This window comes from Embiotoca jacksoni, unplaced genomic scaffold (genome assembly GCF_022577435.1).
Source record: "Embiotoca jacksoni isolate LCO1_2020_lvr unplaced genomic scaffold, fEmbJac1.0.p SCAF_9, whole genome shotgun sequence".
In the NCBI taxonomy this organism is placed as follows: domain Eukaryota; kingdom Metazoa; phylum Chordata; class Actinopteri; family Embiotocidae; genus Embiotoca; species Embiotoca jacksoni.
The window spans coordinates 20,522,859-20,544,232 of record NW_027185447.1 but is presented as its reverse complement, the minus strand read 5'-3'; the positions used below and the strand labels follow the sequence as shown (position 1 = coordinate 20,544,232).

At 44.2% G+C, this 21,374-nt stretch overlaps 2 protein-coding genes across 5 annotated transcripts; one reads left to right on the top strand and one right to left on the bottom strand.

Moving 5' to 3' along the window:
* Positions 1–213: 213 nt before the first annotated feature.
* Positions 214–6,423, top strand: sdf4 (stromal cell derived factor 4). Its single transcript, XM_069140751.1, has 7 exons — positions 214–590; positions 1,338–1,655; positions 2,728–2,864; positions 2,942–3,055; positions 3,179–3,337; positions 4,422–4,597; positions 4,897–6,423. Exons 2-7 carry the CDS (start codon positions 1,345–1,347, stop codon positions 5,071–5,073), a joined length of 1,074 nt encoding a protein of 357 aa, XP_068996852.1. The 5' UTR covers positions 214–590; positions 1,338–1,344; the 3' UTR covers positions 5,074–6,423.
* Positions 6,424–7,591: 1,168 nt separating this feature from the next.
* hipk1a (homeodomain interacting protein kinase 1a) lies at positions 7,592–21,012 on the bottom strand. Of its 4 annotated transcripts, XM_069141682.1 has the most exons (17): positions 20,728–21,011; positions 20,485–20,644; positions 18,326–19,065; positions 17,588–17,961; positions 17,369–17,492; positions 16,116–16,235; positions 15,920–16,006; positions 14,991–15,172; positions 14,752–14,902; positions 13,532–13,736; positions 13,310–13,428; positions 11,608–11,759; positions 11,369–11,518; positions 10,350–10,508; positions 10,057–10,250; positions 9,814–9,944; positions 7,592–9,345 (listed from the first exon to the last, which is right to left on the bottom strand). In XM_069141682.1, exons 3-17 carry the CDS (start codon positions 19,061–19,063, stop codon positions 8,887–8,889), a joined length of 3,345 nt encoding a protein of 1,114 aa, XP_068997783.1. In that variant the 5' UTR covers positions 19,064–19,065; positions 20,485–20,644; positions 20,728–21,011; the 3' UTR covers positions 7,592–8,886. The 4 variants fall into 4 exon arrangements, with proteins under 4 accessions (XP_068997783.1, XP_068997785.1, XP_068997782.1 ...); XM_069141684.1 differs by having other exon boundaries at positions 11,608–11,756; positions 20,485–21,012; XM_069141681.1 differs by having other exon boundaries at positions 20,485–21,011.
* Between the last annotated feature and the right edge of the window lie 362 nt (positions 21,013–21,374).

Below are 21,374 nucleotides of genomic sequence, written 5' to 3'. Positions count from 1 at the left end.
TTATTTATTTCAATTATGAATCATATTTATATATATATATATGTATATATATATATATCAAATTGAGCTTCGTTCCAGCGTTAACAATCAATCTTTTACACCGCAAATGTCTTAACCTCAAAATGAAAGTCAAAGACTTTTACTTTGAAACGTCAGACCGGAAGTTGCCCTCGTAAATTAATTTCCAAATTGAACCTGGTGAGCCACTTTCAGCTGACAAGTCTGTGTGAATTAACACGTACTGGAGCCTCGGCCTCCCTCGGGCTCTGCAGCCGACCCTGTCGTCCTCCGTCGTGTTGTTTGGACACCGGAGCCGTGTCCCCCGTGTCCCCCGTCCCGTGTCCCGTCACGCGGCGTGGAGAGGAGAGGAGGCGCCGTGACGAAGCCACGTGTACAGGAACTGGAGTCTGACAGCTGGTCGGGGGGGGAAACAGCTGCTAATAAATAACGTCAGCTTCGCTGGTAACAGCCACAGTCGGCTGCTCAAGCCCACAAACTCACCTCCAGTGCTGGGTTTTTTTATTTATTTTTTTAAAGTCGTGTTTGAGAGGTTTGGTTGATCTCCGCCGACAGTTTATTTACCAGCCCGCGTGAGTAACGCATGTTTTTTATTATTATTATTATTTTTTTAAATTTTATTAGCCTGTCTGTGCTAACCATTTAGCATTTAAACCAACGTCACGGTGTAAAATAAGTCGAAACGGGCTCAAATAACGTGCCAGCTGTTATTTAACGTGAAGAAACCGTCGGTGTTAACGTGATCGCGTGGTTTAATTCTGACAATCATAATAATAATAATAATAATAATAATAATAAACAATGGAAACGCATTGAAGTAAAGATCATCAAGGCTGTCGGCTAAATTAATATGTACGTTACAGAAACGCCTTGAAAGCGTTTATAACGACTAAATTGTATTTTATTCGTGACGTTAAATAAGCAAATAAACCAACGTTAATGCCAACTTTTCTTGCCAGTGTTGACATACTTTGCTCGTGTTATTGAACGGCTTTTATTTGTGTATTTCTGGAAGTTAAAGGTGTGTGTTGACTTTAGCTGTCTTTTAACTCAACATTATATGTCCTTCACATTAGTAGGACATTTATTAAAAGAGGATTTGTCCAGTGGGTGTGTTTCAGTAGTGGAAATTCCGGTCGGACCTGAACGCAGCGTTAAAGTGGAAGCAGCAGGATGTTTTGATAGTTTGCAGCAGCATTATTGTATTTTTCTTTATTTTTTTTTACCCCTCTGGGCTAATTTTTAGTTAATGCATCCAAGACTAATAATTGGTTCACTTAACTTAATCATCTGCTTCTACTAATTTTACCCTCCCAAAGGTTAATCATGGCTCTTTGGAGAAAACTGTGGTGCAGAAACCTCCCGGCCGTCTCCGTGCTCTTCTGCCTCCTGCTCCACACCGCGGACGTACACGCTCGCCCGGCCAACATGTCGGCCGCTAAGGAGAAGACTCCGGCCGGCAAGGACGAGAACGAGATCCTTCCCCCGGACCACCTGAACGGGGTGAAGATGGAGATGGACGGCCACCTCAACAAGGACTTCCACCAGGAAGTGTTTCTGGGCAAAGAGATGGAGGAGTTTGACGAGGACTCGGAGCCGAGGAGGAACAGGAAGAAGCTTATTGAGATCTTCACCAAGTGAGATGTGCTTTTCAGTCTCCGAATCTCTCTGTCGGGCGGCATTCCTACTTGGGTTCATCACAAATGCACCAGCATGAAGTCGCAGAACTAGAAATGCCAAACGATTTTTACGCTAGACTGGAAAAGAGGAAGTATATCCCGCAGGCTGTATAAATCTTGTACTTTGCACTGTTTTGAGAAGCTGAAGGTGTTTGAGTTATACATGCTCGGGGTGTGTCACGCCAACACTGTTATTGCAGCATTGTGTACTTGAAAGGCAGATTACAGACAAAGAAAACAGTTTCGCTCAACAAGAATGAGACCAAAAAAAAAAAAAAAAGTGTCGCTCTATTCAAAGAAAAAAAAGTACTTCAGTTTATTAAAAAAAAAAGCTGTGCAGATATTTCTTTGGGCTGTTTAGATACGTAGTGTCATTTGTTTTGTTTTCAACTTTAGACTATTTTTTTACCTTCAAAGGTGAATACGTACGCGTGTCATTAAAGGTAATGTGGGTCATAACCCATGTTGGGGAGTAACGTATAATAAAAACCACAAAATAAGAGTACTTGTGCTCAGTTGCTGAAAAAAATATATGTAATTAAATTACAGTTACTTTTCCAAATGTTGGTGATTATCAAAGAGTTACGTCTGAATATAATCCTCTCGGTTAAACACGTGTATGTAGAATATAACATCCCGTCTACGGCTAGACCGGCTTCATTTATTTGGTTGCGCGCAGTCAAATTTTGAGCCTCGTTTTTGATTGGTTCTCTTGTTTGAATTTGTCGCTTTTCACTGAAGGAAATTTTCATGTATGAAATCGGAAAAAGACACATAGAAAGGCTCGATCTAAAATTATTAAAATAAAGTACGTTCCTCCCATAAATATGTATCCTGCAGGTTGACATCGCCTAGTTTAAGTGAATTAATTAGGACTGTTAAACTAGTAATTTGTAACCTGTTACGTTCTAAAAACTAACCTTCCCACACAGTCGAAACTTAACGGCGCCTCAGCAGTGTTGCTGCTGAATAGCTTGAGCTCAACTGGCCGCTGATTTCCTTTTTTTTTGTGAAACTCTCTCCTTCTCAGAGTTGACTTTAACAGGGACAGGAGCGTGAGCGCCAAGGAGATGCAGCGCTGGATCATGGAGAAGACGGAGGAGCACTTTCAGGAGGCCATGAAGGAGAACAAGAACAGTTTCCACGCCGTCGACCCGGACGGCGACGGTGAGAGAGTCGCATCCTCTCGTCTGTCAAAACTATTAAATACTATTTGTTTAGTCAAATTCACGCTTCGTTTGTAGGTCAGGTGACGTGGGACGAATACAGAGTCAAGTTTCTGGCCAGCAAAGGTTTCAATGAAAAAGAAATTGCTGAGAAAATTAAGAACAATGAAGATCTGAAACTGGACGAAGAAAGTAAGTACTTCATTGATTATGTTGTGATATTTTAATTATAGGTATTTAGGACTGTTAACGGTGAGTGCTGCAGGCATCCGAGTTGTTAATATAAAAAAAAAAAATGTATCCTCACCCCCGCAGCTCAGGAGGTTTTGGAAAGCCTGAAGGACCGCTGGTTTCAGGCCGACAACCCTCCAGCCGACCAGCTGCTGAACGAGGAGGAGTTCCTGTCCTTCCTCCATCCCGAGCACAGCAGAGGGATGCTCAAGTACATGGTCAAGGAGATCGTCCGGGACTTGGGTACTTTTTTTTTATTATTATTATTTTTTTTTTTAACCTGCCCAATATCTTGAGTTACGAGCTCGTACACTTGGCACAGCAGGAAAAAAAAAAACAAGCTGACCGTGTTGCATTTTAAGTCCTTACGTCTGACGCGTCAGCAGATTGTAGCTTATTTACATTCCCGGCCGATACGGAGCGACATCAGCATTCACTTGGAGTCATGTTTCTGGCCTTGTGATGACACTTGGAAGAAAAGATCTGCATCTACATCTCTTTAGCTGCTAAAGGCTCCATTGTGTCTTATCAGGAAGTTGTTGGTGGCTTTTTAGAGATATTTTATTGAAAACAGCTGATAATGTGAGGAAAGGAATCGAAACGTACAACATTGAACAAAGTTTTGGTAAAAAAAACAAACAAAAAAACGACGCGCTAAAAGACAGTAAAACGTCTCGTGTAGCGAAAGACAACTGCATATTAAAGGGTTTCTGCCTTTGTTGTTGGTAGTAAAAACAAGGCAAAAATAATGAAAGAAGTCAAATATGCAGTAGATACGCACGCGTGTACACAGCCTGTAATGACGCGCAGGTGCTGAGAACACGGTAAACACGCGATCGGTCGCGTGTTTTTGTCCTCGAACAAAAGCAGCGGCCGACACTCGCAGGTTTTAACGCCTCCAGCGGCTCCGTTCATATTTAAGATGCGTCGCATGTTTAACCGTCGGCGTCGCCATGCCGATAACGCTGCTCCTGACCTTGCTGGGTGACCTGCTTCTTCTGTGTCGGTGCAGCTAAATATTGCACCTCAGTCCGGGTTACTGCGTTCAGCTCACGCTTGTGACGTGCGCCGATAAATCCGTCCCCGCTGGTATTAAAACACGCTACCGACTCATGTAAATGTCTTCCCGCTCCCTCCTCACTTCTTCAGTCTGCACGGACAGAAATCGTTTCCACCTGCCGGCATTTTGTCTCCGGACAGAAAACACGCAGGAACATCAGGGTTATGTAAATAATAATGTAAATAAATAAAGTGCCCATAAAAAGTTTGTTGTTGTTTTAAACTCTACGGAGTATAAATAAGAGGTTTATTGTGCTTCTCCTCTTAGACCAGGACGGCGATAAGAAGCTGACCCTGTCCGAGTTCATCTCTTTACCTGTGGGCACCGTGGAGAACCAGCAGGCTCAGGACATCGATGACGACTGGGTCCGAGAGAGGAAGAGGGAGTTTGAGGAGGTCATCGATTCGGACCGTGACGGCATCATAACCATGGAGGAGCTGGAGGTGAGGGGGGTGGAGAGGGGGAGTTTTTAATGAATAAAACTGGACTTTTCCCCCCCCATAAATCTACACTCAATCACCCCGTTGACTTTACATTTTTCAAACAAATAAAAATCAACCAAAACACACAAAAACGAGTGAGGAAACCTCTTAAAAATTCCACTTCCATCCACATGATGTGTACTCTGTTTATTTATTTATTTTTTAACTATAAACCACTTCATAAATACAGCCGTGCCTTTTGCCTCGAATGCAAGACAGATTTGAAATTTGGGTTTCCACTCTTCCGATCCGTCTCTCAGGAGTACATGGACCCGATGAACGAGTACAACGCCTTGAACGAGGCCAAGCAGATGATCGCCGTCGCCGACGAGAACCAGAATCACAGTTTGGAGCTGGACGAGATTCTCAAGTACAGCGAGTACTTCACGGGCAGCAAGCTCATGGATTACGCCAGAAATGTACACGAGGAGTTCTGAAGACAGATTGACCCCCCCCCCCCTTCCCCCTCTCTCCCCTCCCAACCCCACGCCCCCTTTCTCCTTCGTCTGCTTCAGGGACAAGCCTGGGATCGGTGGCGACATAATGATAAGATGTTCGAATGTGCAATTCTGTGTTTAAAAAGCCCGTAGCATCAACGGCCTCGGTTAATACCCTCCTCCCCCCTCCCGCCTACTTCAGCCCCGGACCATCAAAATCTAACTTCTGTGTGCCATTGGACTTTTAAATGTTTGTTTTTTTTTATTTGAGGCGATGCGTCAACTCCAAATTGATCCGTTATGTTGTGAAATGTGTGTATATGAGGAATTTGAATTGTATTCTCCGGCGAGGGTGAAGGGGTGAGAACCATTTATTCTTGCGGGATCTGTTGTTGTTTTTTTTCTTCACTGGTGTGTCTGTGTACAATGTAAATATTCACATTTGTCACATTACCGCTGCCTCTTTTTGAGAGAAAAACGGAGAAGTATAACGCTGCTGAAAGGTATAACTCTCTCTCTCTCTCTCTCTCTCTCGATATACGATATAGTCATTAAAAGAGTAATAGTGGTGATGCGCAGCGAAGTGTTTCCGCTTCGTCGCCCCAAATTCAAAAAGGTGAGTTTGTCGTCTAGCGGTGTACAAAAGCGCCACGCCGGTTTCCATAATAAAACCAGTATCCGTCCTTTATAAACAGGGTATTGATTGTGTAGCATAAAAAAAATAAATAGAAGTATCACTTTTAAAAGTTGCCTCGGCAAACATAGAGTAATCCCACATAGCACAGACTTTAATTAAAAATGTTTAGAACTAAATGCACAAAATGTAGGGAATATGTAGGATTAATATATGAGGGTAATGTGTGTGTGTGTGTGTGCGCGAGGTTTTGCCCCAACTGAAGGTAAAGCACAGGTGTCATCGATAATATTAACAGCAGCACCTTAAATGGGATCCAGCCATAATTCACGTTCGAGCTCAGATGTGGATTCATTTATTTATGTTTTACCAGTTAAAGTTCAGCTGCATCTCCGTGTGCTTATTTAGAGATCACTCGACGTCATATTTACCTGCTAAATTAAGAATTTCTCTCGAGTCAATCCATATAATTGTTTTCAAATGCATGATACAAACAATGGTAGCTACATTCCTCAATTTTGTTGCAGTTTAAAAAAAATTTAAAAAAAACAAACAAAACTGTGGCGTGTTGGGATTCCTGCTGCAAGTCTCTTCTGTCCTCGGTCCGCTTGTAATAAAAAAAAAATAAAAAAAGATTTATGATAACAGAATGTGACAGCTTTATAAAAAATGTACTGCAAATATACCTGTAAACAACAATAAATATTTCTATCAACTGAAGAGCACCTGGGTTTATTTCAGTCCAATATTTTCTCTAAATTCTTTTATATCATCTTATTTTGTCAGATAAAACAGAAGATCAGGCCATCACATGTTCAGCTTCCACAACTAACCTCTTTTTGTCTGAATGTAAATTAACAACCCAGAAGGTTGTTGAAGACACATATTGTTCTGCATATATCACTAAAATAATAGTGATATAACTATTATGGATATGGAATTTTAATTCCATATATAATATATTATATATTATTATTATATAAATACATTATATATATATATATATAATATATAAATAAATATTTATATATAATATACATTATATATAAATATATATAAATATATTTTATATATATCAATATATTATATATATATTATATAATATATATAAATATATAATATATATATGTTATATATAAATATATTATATATAAATATATTTTATATATAAATATATTATATATAATATAATATATTATTATTATATAAATATATTATATTTAATAATATAATATATTATTATATGAGTCATATATAAATGACTCACCTGTCACATGTTAACGGCAGGAACACTTGCCGGGTTGGAGCGTCTCAATTCGGTCGACCACGAAACCCCGCCCCCATAGTCCACATTTACAAGAACCAGGAAGTATAATGTTGCCATGGATACGGTGCGTAGCAACGTGGGCAGCAACATGAACCTCAACTCCGCAGAAGTCGCCTTTAGGATTTAGGTATTTAGGATTTCCCTGCTATAACGCAAGTTATGTGGTGGTTGGCAGTAAATTCAGTCTCACGCAGCAAAAATTAAGCTTTTAATAACCAATTCGGCGCACTTAATTAGTCCAAAATGTAAAACAAATTTGACAAAAGGGGATCATATCGAAGCTACATCCTGTATCAATAGAAATATTATACTTCCTGTTCATACGAATACAGACATGCAATGTGATATTTTTTGGAAATACATTTTTGGAAAAAATACTCATATGTTATTCATCAATTATTATTATTATTATTATTATTATTATTATTTTGAAGTAAAAATTTCAGTGATTTTTTTTTTTTTTTTTTTTTTTGAGATTTGACCTGGATGTATAGGAGTTTGTGTAATTGGTTTATTAGAAAATATTAATTTAGATGAAATCATCACTGAGTCCCAAATTCAGTTTTGAGACGATTTTTATTGCGTACATACGGGTTAAGGTTCATTGTGTGTTCTATGTAACGGAGCACTTCACAACACAGCAGGATTGTAAGAACAACCATCATTTCACCAAACCAATGATTTGTTTAGAAGCAGTAACATACTGAACATCAATTTATATATTTTCATAAATCATCTTTGTCGGATTTCCTTATTCACAATTAAAAACTTCAACCTTCCTCTAAAATGTCTTCGACTTTTACCTAAGTGTGATACCCAATCGGATTTTTAAGTTTCACGCTTTACTTCACAGACATCACTTCACAAGACAATAACTTTTACGTTTTCCCAATATTATCGATGCGTTCGTCATACAAATTAAACGTAACATTACAAATCCGTCCGCGGGCGACACGAGTAGTCGGTGCAGCTGCAGATTACAAACCTCTCCTGAATGCTCCTCCATGTCAGACACATGCAACCTTAACAGCAACTTTAAAACTGTAAAAAAAAAAAAAATAAATAAATAAAAAGTCCCGTCCTAACTGCGTCCTACTCTACGCTGAAACATATAAATAGAATTAAGTTTATGGCCCGTACTCAAAACAGAATCAACGTGAAAAAAACCACAGTGACACGTCATTATACAGTACAGTACTTATGTTGTCCCGTTTGTTTTTCTATTACAGATAAAACACACGCACGCACAGTAAATTCATAAATTAAACATACAACACATTAAATCTAACTTATCACAATGTGCAGACGTATTGAAATTCCAAATAAAAGAAACTGGCCCAAGGCGACTGTGTACGAGTAAATGCGTCTTTTAAAGAAATTATTTGATGATTCTGACAACATAATATTAATAATAATGGTAATTATTATAGAGCAGCATAACAGTTAAGTTCAGTTTCTTCTCAACACGCACGTCTTCGACAAAAAAATTTGGGGGATTTATACGCAAAGAATGAGCTTTAAATCATAATCGTAGAATTTAGTTGCCTAAATTCAGCCACTATGTAAACAATTAAAATTAAAAAGTCTTCCAGTTCAGTTGAATTCCAACACGGCGATGGACGACACCAAACAGACTGCTCCGTTTGTCGTGAGCGCGCCGAACGAAAAGCTCGAAGGTCTACGTTGAAATAAAAAAAATCGGACCGTTAACACATTCTGGGACCGGACAGTTCAGTGAAGTAAAAAGTGGGAGTTGAGAACGGGTCTGTTCCCGACGGCCTGCGATGAGCTTTGTGCGCGCGAGCCTCTCGGCCCGGTCTCGGTTTGGTGCTGCTGTCTCAGTCATTCGTGGTTACAGGAAGGGGTACTGGTTGAGTTTTCGCTGGTAAGCGGCGCCGGAGCGGTGGAAAGGCTGCGTACCCAGCTGGTGCTGCTGCTGCTGCTGCTGCTGCTGTTGTTGTTGTTGTTGTTGTTGTTGTTGGTGGGGGTGGTGGTTACCGTACTGTCCCACCGCGGACCCTCCCAGGGCCAAGCCGCCGCTCTTCTGGAGCAGCGCCAGGGAGGAGTAAGCCCCGCTCGCCCGGCCGTGGCGCGACGAGCCGCCCTGCATCTGGTCCACGGCCTGGGACACGGAGGCCAGGGCGGCGGAGGCCGGGTAGGCGTACAGGTTCGGGGTGGAGCTGAAGAGGGTGCTCTCGTGGAGCCGGTAGGACGAGTGCGAGGAGACGGGAGGCGGGTACGTGGGCTGCCGGCGCAGGGAGACGCCGCCTCCCGTTTGGTCGTGGGACGGCGGCATCAAAGCCTGCTGTACCTGCGACGACAGACAACGACGGACTCTGTGAACACTATTGTGCTGAAGGAAGTACGTCGTTTTGGAAACACGGCACGAGACTCACAGACGTGGTCTGTGAAGTGCAGGTTAATGCGCCGCCCCATCGGAAAAAAAATGCCAGCAAAGTTAAATAAACATTAAACCAGATAAGTGGACTGATACCGCTGCTGTCTGTTTATACTGCTGCAATCAGCAGACAGTTATCTTAGCTTAGCATAAAGGCAGCCAATTGGACTAAACTGCACTTTTAAAATCTCTCTTATTGCGATGTTACAGTGTTAAACCAACAGCTTTGACGGCGTGGATTCACAAGTCGAGCACGTCCCAGTGATTAATCCTCTTTGCGATCTTAACTGGTCGATAACCGTGAACTTGTACCGCAGGTGTTGGTATCGGGACAGAACCGGACTCTTTAAATAGATGCGAGTTGTGTTTCAGAGCCGTCACCTGACTCAGGTTGAGGGGCTGAGATCTGCTGGACGCGGCCCGTTGATGGCGGTCGGTCGACGACTCTCCCGCCCGACCCGACGCCTGAGCGGACGCCTTCTTGGACTTTCCGGAACCACCTGTAGCTTGATCTACCGGCGACAAAACCAGACAGTGCACTGAGATGGACGGTAGACGATAAGAATAACAAAGCAGTTGGATTGAATTCAATTAAACGTGGACCGAAAGTGACGTGAGGAGGACCTGGAGCTGCTGGAGCCTTGTGGGTTGCGCTCTCTCCGGGCTGGCTCTTCACAGAGGGCATGACGACGGCCAGAGACTTGGCGGGCTGCGAGGTGGTTTTGGAGCTCGGGGGGCTGCTGGTGGACGAGTCGGAGTCGTGGGAGTCGTGCACCGTCACGCAGCTGATCACGTTGGTCCTCTGGCTCGTTCCAGAGCTGCAGGAACGAATAAAAAAAAAGAAGATCAGATGTCCCGTTCTCCGACCGACAAAAAAAACTGAATTCTAGTGAAATACGCCCGGAGTTTAATACGACCAGGCAGCAGGGAACTTCGTCTCGTCCTCGTCCTCTGAGTCGCTGTGGATGGTGATGATGCTGACGGCAGGACTCGGCGTGTCGGAGATGACGATGGGCTGAGACTGGTCACCGGCAAAAGACGTGTTTTGGACCACAGTGGTGGCCGACGACACCGGCCTGGAGTGGGGAAATTACACGCTCTCACTGTATTACTGCAAAAACGTATTCAAATATTTTAGACCACAAATCAAAAAGTTCTCCATAGCAACCTTTGAAAACAAACACAGCGGTAACAGATCCTGATCCAGGCTGTATTGTATCACTATTCTTGGCGGTTGTCTCCCAGAACGCGGACAGATCTGCTTATAAAAATGTTTTGTGTGAAGAGACTTGAAAATACAAATTCATAAGATGATAAGAAATGTTCTCTGCACCTATCAGCTTGTAAAAGGCAGCTGCACGGTAACAGAAAACATGTTTTATTTTAGCAAAGAAAGGTCTTATCATTTAACATCAGTACCAACCAGAGGATAACCGACAGTGGAGTTTTTAAAAGGCCGATATAATACCGATAGTTTGGAGCAGCGGGAAAAAAAAGCTGAAAGCTAATTAACAGAGCCGAGATTCACCGAAAGCAATCGCTTGTATAATGTCCCACTTGCTGACCTCTGGTATTTACCATGTAAAACCAAAGACAGAGCGCTCAGTTCTGCCACTGGTGAAGAAATCCATCAACATCGCTGATATTACAGGCCAGTTATGTGTCTAAAGGCAGAAATAAATGTTGTTTCTTTACACACCTCATGGGATTTTGCCCTACTTTATAGGATGAGGTCATATTTTAAACCTTCATCCTCCCAGAACAGAGACAGCCTGTTACCTAGAAACATCATGTTCAACTTCCTTTACAGCTTCTACTTACATACTTATATAAAATAATATAATAATGATGAATTTCTGACTACGTTCTTATAAGTGAAGAAGACACTCTATTCGAGCCCCTAAAGGATGTGAATGATTGACAGCTGGACGGATACCTGGCTCTGCTCTCCGCGTGTCGAGCCTTCGACCTCTTCCCCTGCTGGGCTCTGGAGTGAGCGGCCCCCGCGTGGTTCTGGGATGCAGCGTGGCGGCCGACACCAGGGTCCTGCTGGCTGACCCCATCGTACTGGTTGCCTTGACGACCCCTGCGGAAGAAGGAGTTATCGCCTCTGTATGAGAGGCACGCCCACATCTGCCAGATGTTCTGAGGTGAGTCCGGTCCGATTAAACTCACCTCCAGCCGGAAGCCTGTTGGCTGTCGGAGACGGGCGCGCCCATGGGTGAGTCGGGCACCACGGCCTGCCCGGGGTTGTGGATGGACATGCCGGGCATCTGCTGCCAGGTGGAGGGGATGAGGATCTGCTGCGTTCCTGCTGGCCAGCCCTGCTGTATGCATGCAAACACACACACACACACACGCACACACACACACACACACACACACACACACACACACAAACAGAAGTCGGAGTTATTTCGAGAATCACGCGGACAGAAAAAAACGTGATGAGCACATGCAGTCTTCGGACAAACGTTCCCGAGTCCGTCCCTCCACCGGCACATCCAGCAGATGTCCCCGAGAAAACGGAGGACACTCTCGTTTCCAGATTTAATCCTGCACAGAGAGAGAGATGCTGCTGCGAAGGAAATGGACCGAAGAAGAAGTAAACACCAATCCGAGCTGAAAAAAAAACCAGTCCACTGAGAATCTGGTGCCGTACGGTCGTCCTGAAAGTGAAATGTTAGTCTGAGTTAAGAACAGGAGAGAAATGAAGGTGTCAAAGCTGCCAGTAGATGTTCTATTGTGTCTTTTTAACAATAAGTAAATAATCCAATCCAACATTCATCAACTATACTGTTTAGTATGCCAGAAAAATATTTAGTATGTCCCAATACATGGTATTGTTAAATGTTAAATGGAGGATGACTAAAGTACCAGGATGTCCTACTAAATGAGGACATATTTTGAAGCCTGCAGGTCAGCGTGCTACTCTGGCTATTCTGTCCCACAATCCTTTGCGCAGCAGAAGATAGACATCTACTCAGTCACATCGACTGAGTGTTGGTGGCGCAGATGCTCCGCCCACACGAGGAAGAAGAAGAAGAAGAAGAAGAAGAAGAAGAAGAAGAAGAAGAAGAAGAAGAAGAAGAAGAAGAAGAAGAAGAAGAAGAAGAACTAAAAGAAGGCGTACTCGTTCCAAATCGCATCCTTTTTCTTTTTACTTCACAGGTCGCAATACGGAAAATCTGCGTGTGATTTCAGTCGAGGCAGCAGTTTACACCTTACAGGTAATATTCTGAAGATCCACCTGCTGTGGTGAGAAGGCAAATTTTTATTACGTGTAATATATGTTAGATATTCTTCCAAACTCTTGGAGAGCCTGCTCTTGTTCTCCTTTAAACTCTGAGAAAAAAAAAAAAGAAAAAAAACGGGAAACAGCGGAAGCTGCAAGCAAAAGCACAAAACCAGACTGGTGAGTTGCACATGCGTCTTCCTGCTGCGAACCGCTGAGGTTTACGATGTCAGGAAGGAAAGAAGAGGAGGAGGAAAAGAAGAGAGTTCAGCCGGTAATGGCGGCGCTTTACCAGCATGGAGGTAAACTGATCCAGGGAGCCGCCGAGGCTTCCACCCCTACAGCTGCTTCCTCCTGCTGAGGCGTACAGGCCGCCTAACAGCAAGGGGTCAAAGGAGGCCTCGGAGGAAGGGGGAGGTGGGGGGAGGGAGGGTGGAGGCGTTATGTCATCCAATCACACTAAACCAGGTACGTTTGTAAAGGCATCTTTTTCTACATTTTGGTCCAGAATGCAGAATAAAATGAGGCTTTGTGCTTTTTGCTGTAATGGAAACCAGAGTTTTGCAAAAACTCCCGTCTATAAACAGCCTAATATCTGAATAAATGTCCTAGATTCGGATTGGATAATACGGTGGGTCCTACCTGTGCCAGCATGCTGGGCTGGATGTGAAGAGACTGGGACGACTGGTTCTGAGGAACCAAAGGTACCGAGTTGTCCATTCTCACTGGGTAGCCGGACGGTTTGTTGGAGGTTTGAAGACCTACACGGAAAAGATGGAGGCAGATGACACCGTGTAAAAATAGGTCACTAATTCTGTTCTGTCTGCGTCTGCTGACTGGTTTAAACTGCTCTCCCTCTCTCACCCTGGATGGTTGGCGGGCAAACGATGAGCGTCTGCTGGAAGGGCTCGGTCTGGGCGCAGAGCTGGGTGGGTCGGGTCTGCAGAGGAACGCCCTGCTGGGTCAGACCCGGGATGTTGATGGTGGCCTGCTGGTAGAGGCCCGGCTGGTAGTTGAGCAGCGGGACGTTGCTGCTGAGGGACAGAGACTGGCCTCCCGTCGAGGTCATCTGGAAGACACAACACAGAACGAGATGGACCGAACTTAACACTCGAACAAGGACCAGTTGTGTTCAGCAAGAAACTCCAGAGGTTTCATTTATCAAAGCAAGTGGTGGGTAAGTTCTTAATGTTTGGAAATGTCCAATCAAACTACAAGAGTCCAATTTTTCCGATTGTTCTACCTCCATTTGGTGACCAACGGTGACGTCGCCTGTTGGTTTGTGAACGGCCGTTATGAAGCCTCGAGTTCATATTTTGGCCGGCGTCATTTTGCTAGTTTGGAACGGTTTGGAGCAGGAAGTGTCCACATTTGGACGAGCCGGGGGGGGGGGAGCGATCAATGGATCTGACGCAATCTGATTGGAAACCCAACGATACTACGTACCGACCACCGATAGCTGTAACCTGACTGCACCGCAGGCCTGTCAATCAAACAGACACGCCCCCAAAAACATGACTTTTAGAAGCTTATTTTCTAATTAATGACGCGATTATTATCAGATGAACGGACAGAAAACTAATAAGAAGGAGCAACGTCAGCTAACAAAACCGAGATAACTCGTGGAGAAACTTTATTGTCTTAGAATTTCATGAGAGAAGTTGAATGGGAGTCTATGGAGCCGGAGGTTTTTTGAAACCGGCCTCTAGTGGCGCTCAGTGGCAACGCAGCTTAAGGCACTTCCGCGTCTGCCTCGTTTTTCAGAAGCTATGTCCACTTTTATATACAGTCTGTGATCTGGCCACGCTTTAATTGAGGATTGTTTACAGTCATTGCATCCGACTGGGCGTAGACCTCGGATGAATTATCAAACTACGGCTCAGCGTTGACCACCGTGTACCGCACGCTTTGCGCTGAAATTGAGAAGTGAAAAGTTAGCGTGACCCATGAAGCCAGAATAATCAGAAACGTGCCCGGTCGACACGATGCAAATTTATCCTTTTAGTGCTTGAACTCTTGAACTCACCTTCTCAAACACAAGGATAAAAGAAGATAAACCCGCAGACCAGAGCGGATCTCCTCACCTGATTGTGCTGGTTGAGTTGGCTACTGAACGTGACGGTGAGGTTGGTGCCTGCGCTCGGCGTGTTGTTGCTGGCAAACATATTTTTCCCGTTTTCGAAGGCGCTGCATCTGCGTTTGCAAATGTCCATGTTCTGGAAGCAGGACTTCACACTGAGAAATAAAAATCACCATCATCAGCCACCAAAGATCAAGTATTCAGGGCGTCAGCTGGCCGTCCGTGAAAAACTCGTCATCTTACTGTGAGCTGTGAGGGAAGTGCAGCAGGTGCGTCATGGTGACGAAGGGGTGGTTCAGCGTCTTCATCGGCGTGATCCTTTTGTCTGCGTCGAGCGTCAGCATCTTCTTCAGCAGGTCGATGAACTCCCGTCTGTCGGCCTTCTCCGCCAGGATGTCGGTGCCCTCCAGGTTCGTCATGTTCACCTGCACCAATCAAACATCCTGGTTTACCAGCAGACTTGACACTCACAGATCATCTCCCTCCACACACACTTTTACCTCCCGAGAAGGACTCGGATCTGAATTAAGGTGTTAAAACACCCCGAAAATCACAAACAAACGCAGACAAACTATGCAATCGAGGCAGCGGTGAACGAGCTTCACCCAGGTTCTACGAGGTAAAAATGCTGTTTTTGTCAAGGGAGTCTGGTACATACAGCGATATAAACAGATATAGCAGTTCCCCGTCCGAAAGGGCTCTCAGACAGCAAAGTAAAGCGGTGAAAATATTCTAAATATAATGTACGACTGATTGTAGTAAAACTATTTCAAACAAGGACCGTAAACACAATAATCATCAAAAGAGGCTAAAAGCACCAAAATATGAGCTATTAACGCCGTTTTATACGGCTGCTGTGAAAATAATAATCCTGACATTTATATTTAACAATATTTATTTGGAAAAGTATTTAAATAGACATGCGGTTAAAATGCTGACAAGAATAATTTACATCTGTAAGCATGTTTCCAAGTGAACACCGAGATGTCACCAAATCAAGATGGCTGCCCTATGCTGGCGAAAAAGTGAAAAGTGCCTTTAACACCCCCCCCCCCCCACCCCCACCCCCATCTACTGCAGCTGACTCACTGACTATGCATAAGTACCTCACACAACTTCAAAGCATCCAAACTGTCCCTTAAGAGCAGGAGCTGATCTGAAATCCTCCTCACCTGCATCATATCGTCCAGACAGTTGAAGATGTACTTCCTTGCCTCCTTCGACTTGATGCCCATCTCCGCCTCGTGCTCTGAAGGCGTCTGCAGGAAGAAGGAGACCTCGTGGTATAAACTGTACACACACTAAAAAAAAAAAAAAAAAAAAAAAAAAAAAAGCAGAAATGTTTGTCCTCTCAGCGGAGACGCCTACTTTGAGTCTCCAGAGCGGGTAGCTGGAGTCGGGGCCGCGGTTGAAGAAGCGGCTGGTTTTGGTTCCTGCGCTCAGCAGGTACTCGGCTGGAAGTCCCTGGGTCTGAGAAATGTAGCGGATCTGAGGAACCAAAGCACAAAAAAAAAAACCCGTCAAACCAATGTACATATACGAACGTAGGGTTGGTTGTCTCATTGTTTTATCATTAAGTATGACAAAAAGACAGGTGTCCACACGATCCCCCCAAAAAAAGATTTCACTTGTCATAATGATTCCTCTTGTTTGTACTGACTATTAAGAAACCACTACTTTTTTTTCTTTTTTTTTTAAAGTTAATCTGAAGTTAAAAACCTTGTGAATAACCTGATGGTGATGGATTATTATTTTAGTTTAACAATCACGTGTCCCTGAACACGTCATCATGCTCTCCTCTCGTGTTCTGACAAAGCTGCTCTGACCAATCTTCCAAACAACCTTCACTCTTTGTACACAGTCGCAGAAAAGATTAAAAAAAAAAAAAAAAAAAAAAAAAAAAAAAAAAACTTCAAGGAATCAGTCAAAATTTTCAAAATAATGTTTGACCTTCGATAAAACTCTCACATCAGCTCGTTCAATATGAAGCTGCAGCCTTCAAGCCTGCCTCCGTCTAAAGTAAACAAACCTGCCGACCGGCGCCTTTAAATTAGGCAAATTAGATCTTGTTTGTTTCATGTACATGACTGACAAGGTCATTCTTGAAGTTGCTAGGCAACCAGACGTCATCACATCAAGCATGGCCATGCTCGATAAAGCGTGTGATAAGGACTTTAAAACAGGTTAGCATTGTCATAAGAATTTTAGAAACTATTTTTTTAGAGATAAAAAAAATAAAATAAACTCACTTCAAAGCAATAATTATTATTTGTGTATAGTTTTGGGCCTGTTTTCCGTCACTCACATATTGTATAGTTTTTATATGTTGATTTTATAATGCATGTCATGTCTCTTAGGTTTCGATGGTTTATCACAGATGTAATAATAAACCCAATGATCTTTATATTGTTATATGTCAGCAGTAAAAAAATGATTATGAATCTTTTATTTTTTTTTTAACAAGCTGACTGTTCCCCGCCGTTTGCAGTCTTTGCGCCCCGCTAATCTTCTGGTCTTGCTTTACGAAATGTTTGCGGAATAAGCACGACGTGAACGCAGATTTCTTAGCGTTTGTTATCGAGACGTAAATGAAGTATGCGTGAGAGCGCTTGCAGAATGACCTGATCGTACTCGGAGGCACCGGGGTAAAGAGGCCAGCCCAGAAACAGCTCGGCGATGACGCATCCCAGCGACCACATGTCGATGGCCTCGCAGAAGGGAAGTCCCAGAATGATCTCCGGAGCTCTGTAAAATAGAAATCCCAACACACAAAAATGATCCAACGGCGGGAAATTGACAATCCGGCGTCCGGCGTCCGCCGCACGGGTCGCGGCGCTCACCTGTAATATCGCGACTGCAGGTAGGTGGAGCAGACCGCTTTGGACACGTGGCTGGCGGAGCCGAAGTCGATGACCTTCACCCGGTACGGCTGCCTCAGAGGGTCCACCAGCATGATGTTCTCGGGCTTCAGGTCGGCGTGGATCAGCCCCAGGCTCTTCAGCTTCATCAGCGCCGTGGCGACCTGCTGCAGGATGGGCCGGATGCACTTGAGCAGCAGCGGGCTGAACTTGCTGTGCTTCAGGAAGTCGTACAGGTTCTGCTCCAGCATCTCGAACACGAGGCACGTGTGGTTCTTGTGCTGGAAACACTCGTACGAGCGGACGAAGTTGAACTCGTCGGCGTTCTCCGTGCTCAGCCGGCTCAGGATGCTCACCTGCGGGAGGGAGGAAGAGGAGGACGTGATCGTGTGTGAATTAAAAGATGCATGATGAAGAAAATCTTTAATCTCACTTTTTTTTTTTTTTTTTTTTTTGGTACTGTTTTCAAGGTCTTTACTTTAGTGGCGCGCCGTGTTGTATGTTCTCATAATAAATTGCATGCGAGCTGTACGAGGGGCTGGAGGCTGTTCCCATTGCGTGCGAACAGCCTCTGATTGCACCTCATATTCGTCTACAGATACTGAATACAACTTCTTTTTTTTTTTTAAAGCGATGATTCTCAGGAAAATTCTGTTTTTTGTTTTTTTCCTGTAATTTCTAAACAGAATTGTGGATGTTTATCAGTGAATTGACACTCACCTCGATTTGACCCTGCCGGGCATAAGACGGATGGTTCTTGAGGATCTTAATCGCCACGATCTCGTTTGTGCCGCGCTTCCAGCATTTCGCCACCTGACCGAAGGTGCCGCGTCCCAGGAACTCGAGCACCTCGTAGCTGTTGGACATGGAGCACAGGATCTCGTGCTGGACCAGCTGGTAGTCGCCCTCGCTGTGGGAGTTGCTGCTCTTGGTGGTGGAGGTGGAGTGTGCTATGGACTGAGCCGTGGTGGTTCCCCCTCCTGCGCCGGTGCGGTTGGAGACCACGGGGGCGGACAGCTCCTCCAGAATCTGGACGCTGTCGCTGCTGTCCACCTCCTCGCTCTTCCTCTTCAAGCTGTACTGCTTGTGGTAGAGGTCGCACGGCTGGGAGGACGACTTGGCATCCTTGATGCGCCGGCTGGAGGACGAGGAGGACGAGGAGGAGGAGGGAGGTCCGCGGAGGCTCCCCGTGCTGTCCGCCGCCCGCACCACGGTCTGCTCCCGGGAGCCGGCCGGCGGCGGCGCCGGCTGCGCCTGGTTGGAGTTGTACACCGGGTTGAAGCTGGAGCCGGAGGTGGACGGTGCGGTTCCCTGCGTGGGGCTCTGCTGGTAGTAACCGTTGTCCCCCAGCTGGTTGGACACCTCCCAGGACGGGTTCTCCACTTTGAGCCTCTTGGAGCGAGAGTAGGCGCTGGAGGACACTGAGGGGGAGGAGAAGACCTGGAGTTGGGACGCCATGTCTGTGGACGAGAGCAGAGACGAGGAGCGACCATCAGCGGGACGTCAGAGAGACCAGAGACCGGAGACTAGAGACCACAGACCAGACACAAGAAACCGGAGACAAGAGACCAGAGACCAGAAACCAGAGACCAGAGACAAGAGACCAGAGACTAGAGACCAAAAACCAGAAACCAGAGACCAGAGACAAGAGACAAGAGACCAGAGACTAGACACGAGAAACCAGAGACCAGAAACCAGAGACAAGAGACCAGAGACTAGGCACAAGAAACCAGAGACCAGAAACCAGAAACCAGAGACCAGAGACAAGAGACCAGAGACCAGAGTCTCTATAAGCGGTCACTGAGCGGTTTGAGACTGTGGAGAGCTTGAATGTGTTTGTTCTGGTTGATGGTTTTGTGTTGATTGTTTTGTGTTACTTACAATATATAATTTGATTATCATGTATTTATAATCAATTAAATGTCTGTTAGCATCAGTGTGTTTGCTTCTCAAGAGACTTTTGAAAACAAGATGTTTATCCTCAAGTTAAAATAAAATCTAAAGCTGAAACAATCAATCAATCAATCAATCAATCAATCAATCAATCAATCAATCAACACTGACTGAGAGCTTGTTTTTTGATCCACTTGTTGTGAAAAGCTGTTTTAAAACCTACTTTTACATTTATGAAAGAACAAAAATAGAAAAATGACTGAATCTTCTCCAATCAGTGTTTAAAAATGCAAAAGATTTCACAGGTTTTGTTTTTTTTCCCATCTAAACCACACCGGACCAGGTTTAAATAAAATAAATGCTCATACCTCGTAAGGGGAAATATATTGACGGGGGAAAGTATAGATGGAATTTATTTTCAATTAATCTGCAGATTATTTCCCCGATTAATAGAATAATAACTTGGGTTGATATAACATCTGAAAAATGTGGAAAAACACCCATTACTTCATCCTTAAATGTTGTTTTTGGTCCAAAATACTGTACGAGAGCTCATCGATCATAGCAATATACTTTACTTAATTTAATTTCTATTATTTTGAAAATGACTAAAACTGATATTTGTTTATTGCTGCAGCTAAAAAAAAAAAAAAAAATTAAAAAACCACACACTACCCAGACTTGTCACATGTGGACGACTCTGTGTTTAAAACGTAATATATTCTGTATGTCAACACACACACACACAAAAAAAAGGGCGATTTCACAGTTTTTTTTTTCCCATCTAAACCAACCAGACTGGATCCAGATCAAACAAGTCAAACCCACCACAACACACTTGTAACAGTTTAATAATACAATCAGCTCCCTCCAGGCACCTTGACATCCTCCGGTCTTCCTCCTCACTCCCACCTGGATCTCGCAACTGAGGTTCCGGTTCTGGTCTCCGAGCACTGAGCCTGTAATCAACCACGAAGGGACAATACCTGGGTTTTTTTGGGGTTTTTTTTATGCACACCGTCGCCGATCTGACATTCAGGGCCTCGTCATCTTCTCCACCGGGCTTCTGCGAGGTGCTGCAGCGGATCAGCTGAGCTGCTCGCTGCCTGCAGGAGCTCCGACTTGCAAGCCGGACGGACGGAGGTGCTAAAAAAATAATAATAAAAAAAAATTAAAAACCCGGAGCTAAACGGAGAGCTGACGCGCTTTACGAGCCATCCGAGTCATACCCGAGTGCGGCCGCGACGCGCGTCGAGCGGGCGGGAAAGGCGCATCTGGAAATGTCAGATATCGGCGTAGCGGGCACCGCCGCCTGGACGGAGCTCCATCAGCACCACCGCAGACTTCAGGTCCCAACTTCCTGCCCTGCCGGCGTTGACCGACGGCGTGACGTCACGGACGTCGACGTGGTTCTGCCGTTATCCCGCTATTCGCATATTTCACTCCCTTCGTTTGACCGAAGATAATAAGAGACTCTGACCAGAGACGAGCAATGGAAAAAACAACAACAACAACAACAACAACAACAACAGAGGAGCCACACAGATGACATTTGTGTTTGTTTCTATTTTTTTTATTTTTTTTTATTTGAGCTGTAATTTAATGTATTTAAAATGATGTTCTTGTTGACTGTTATGTTGTTTTTGAAGAGAACTTATCATTCATAAATTAATATTGGATTTGTAGAATATTTTTTATGACGCCTCTTTTTTTTTAGTCCATTAAAAATGTCAAATAATGACTTTGTTTGTAATTTTGTCTATTTATGAATAGATTTGCTAATTAATTGGTAAATAAATGATTTGTTGTTGTCCTAAATGAAACCTTGTAAAGCTGCCATTCAGGCCAGCTTGTTAAACCTAATGTCTACCTGGTT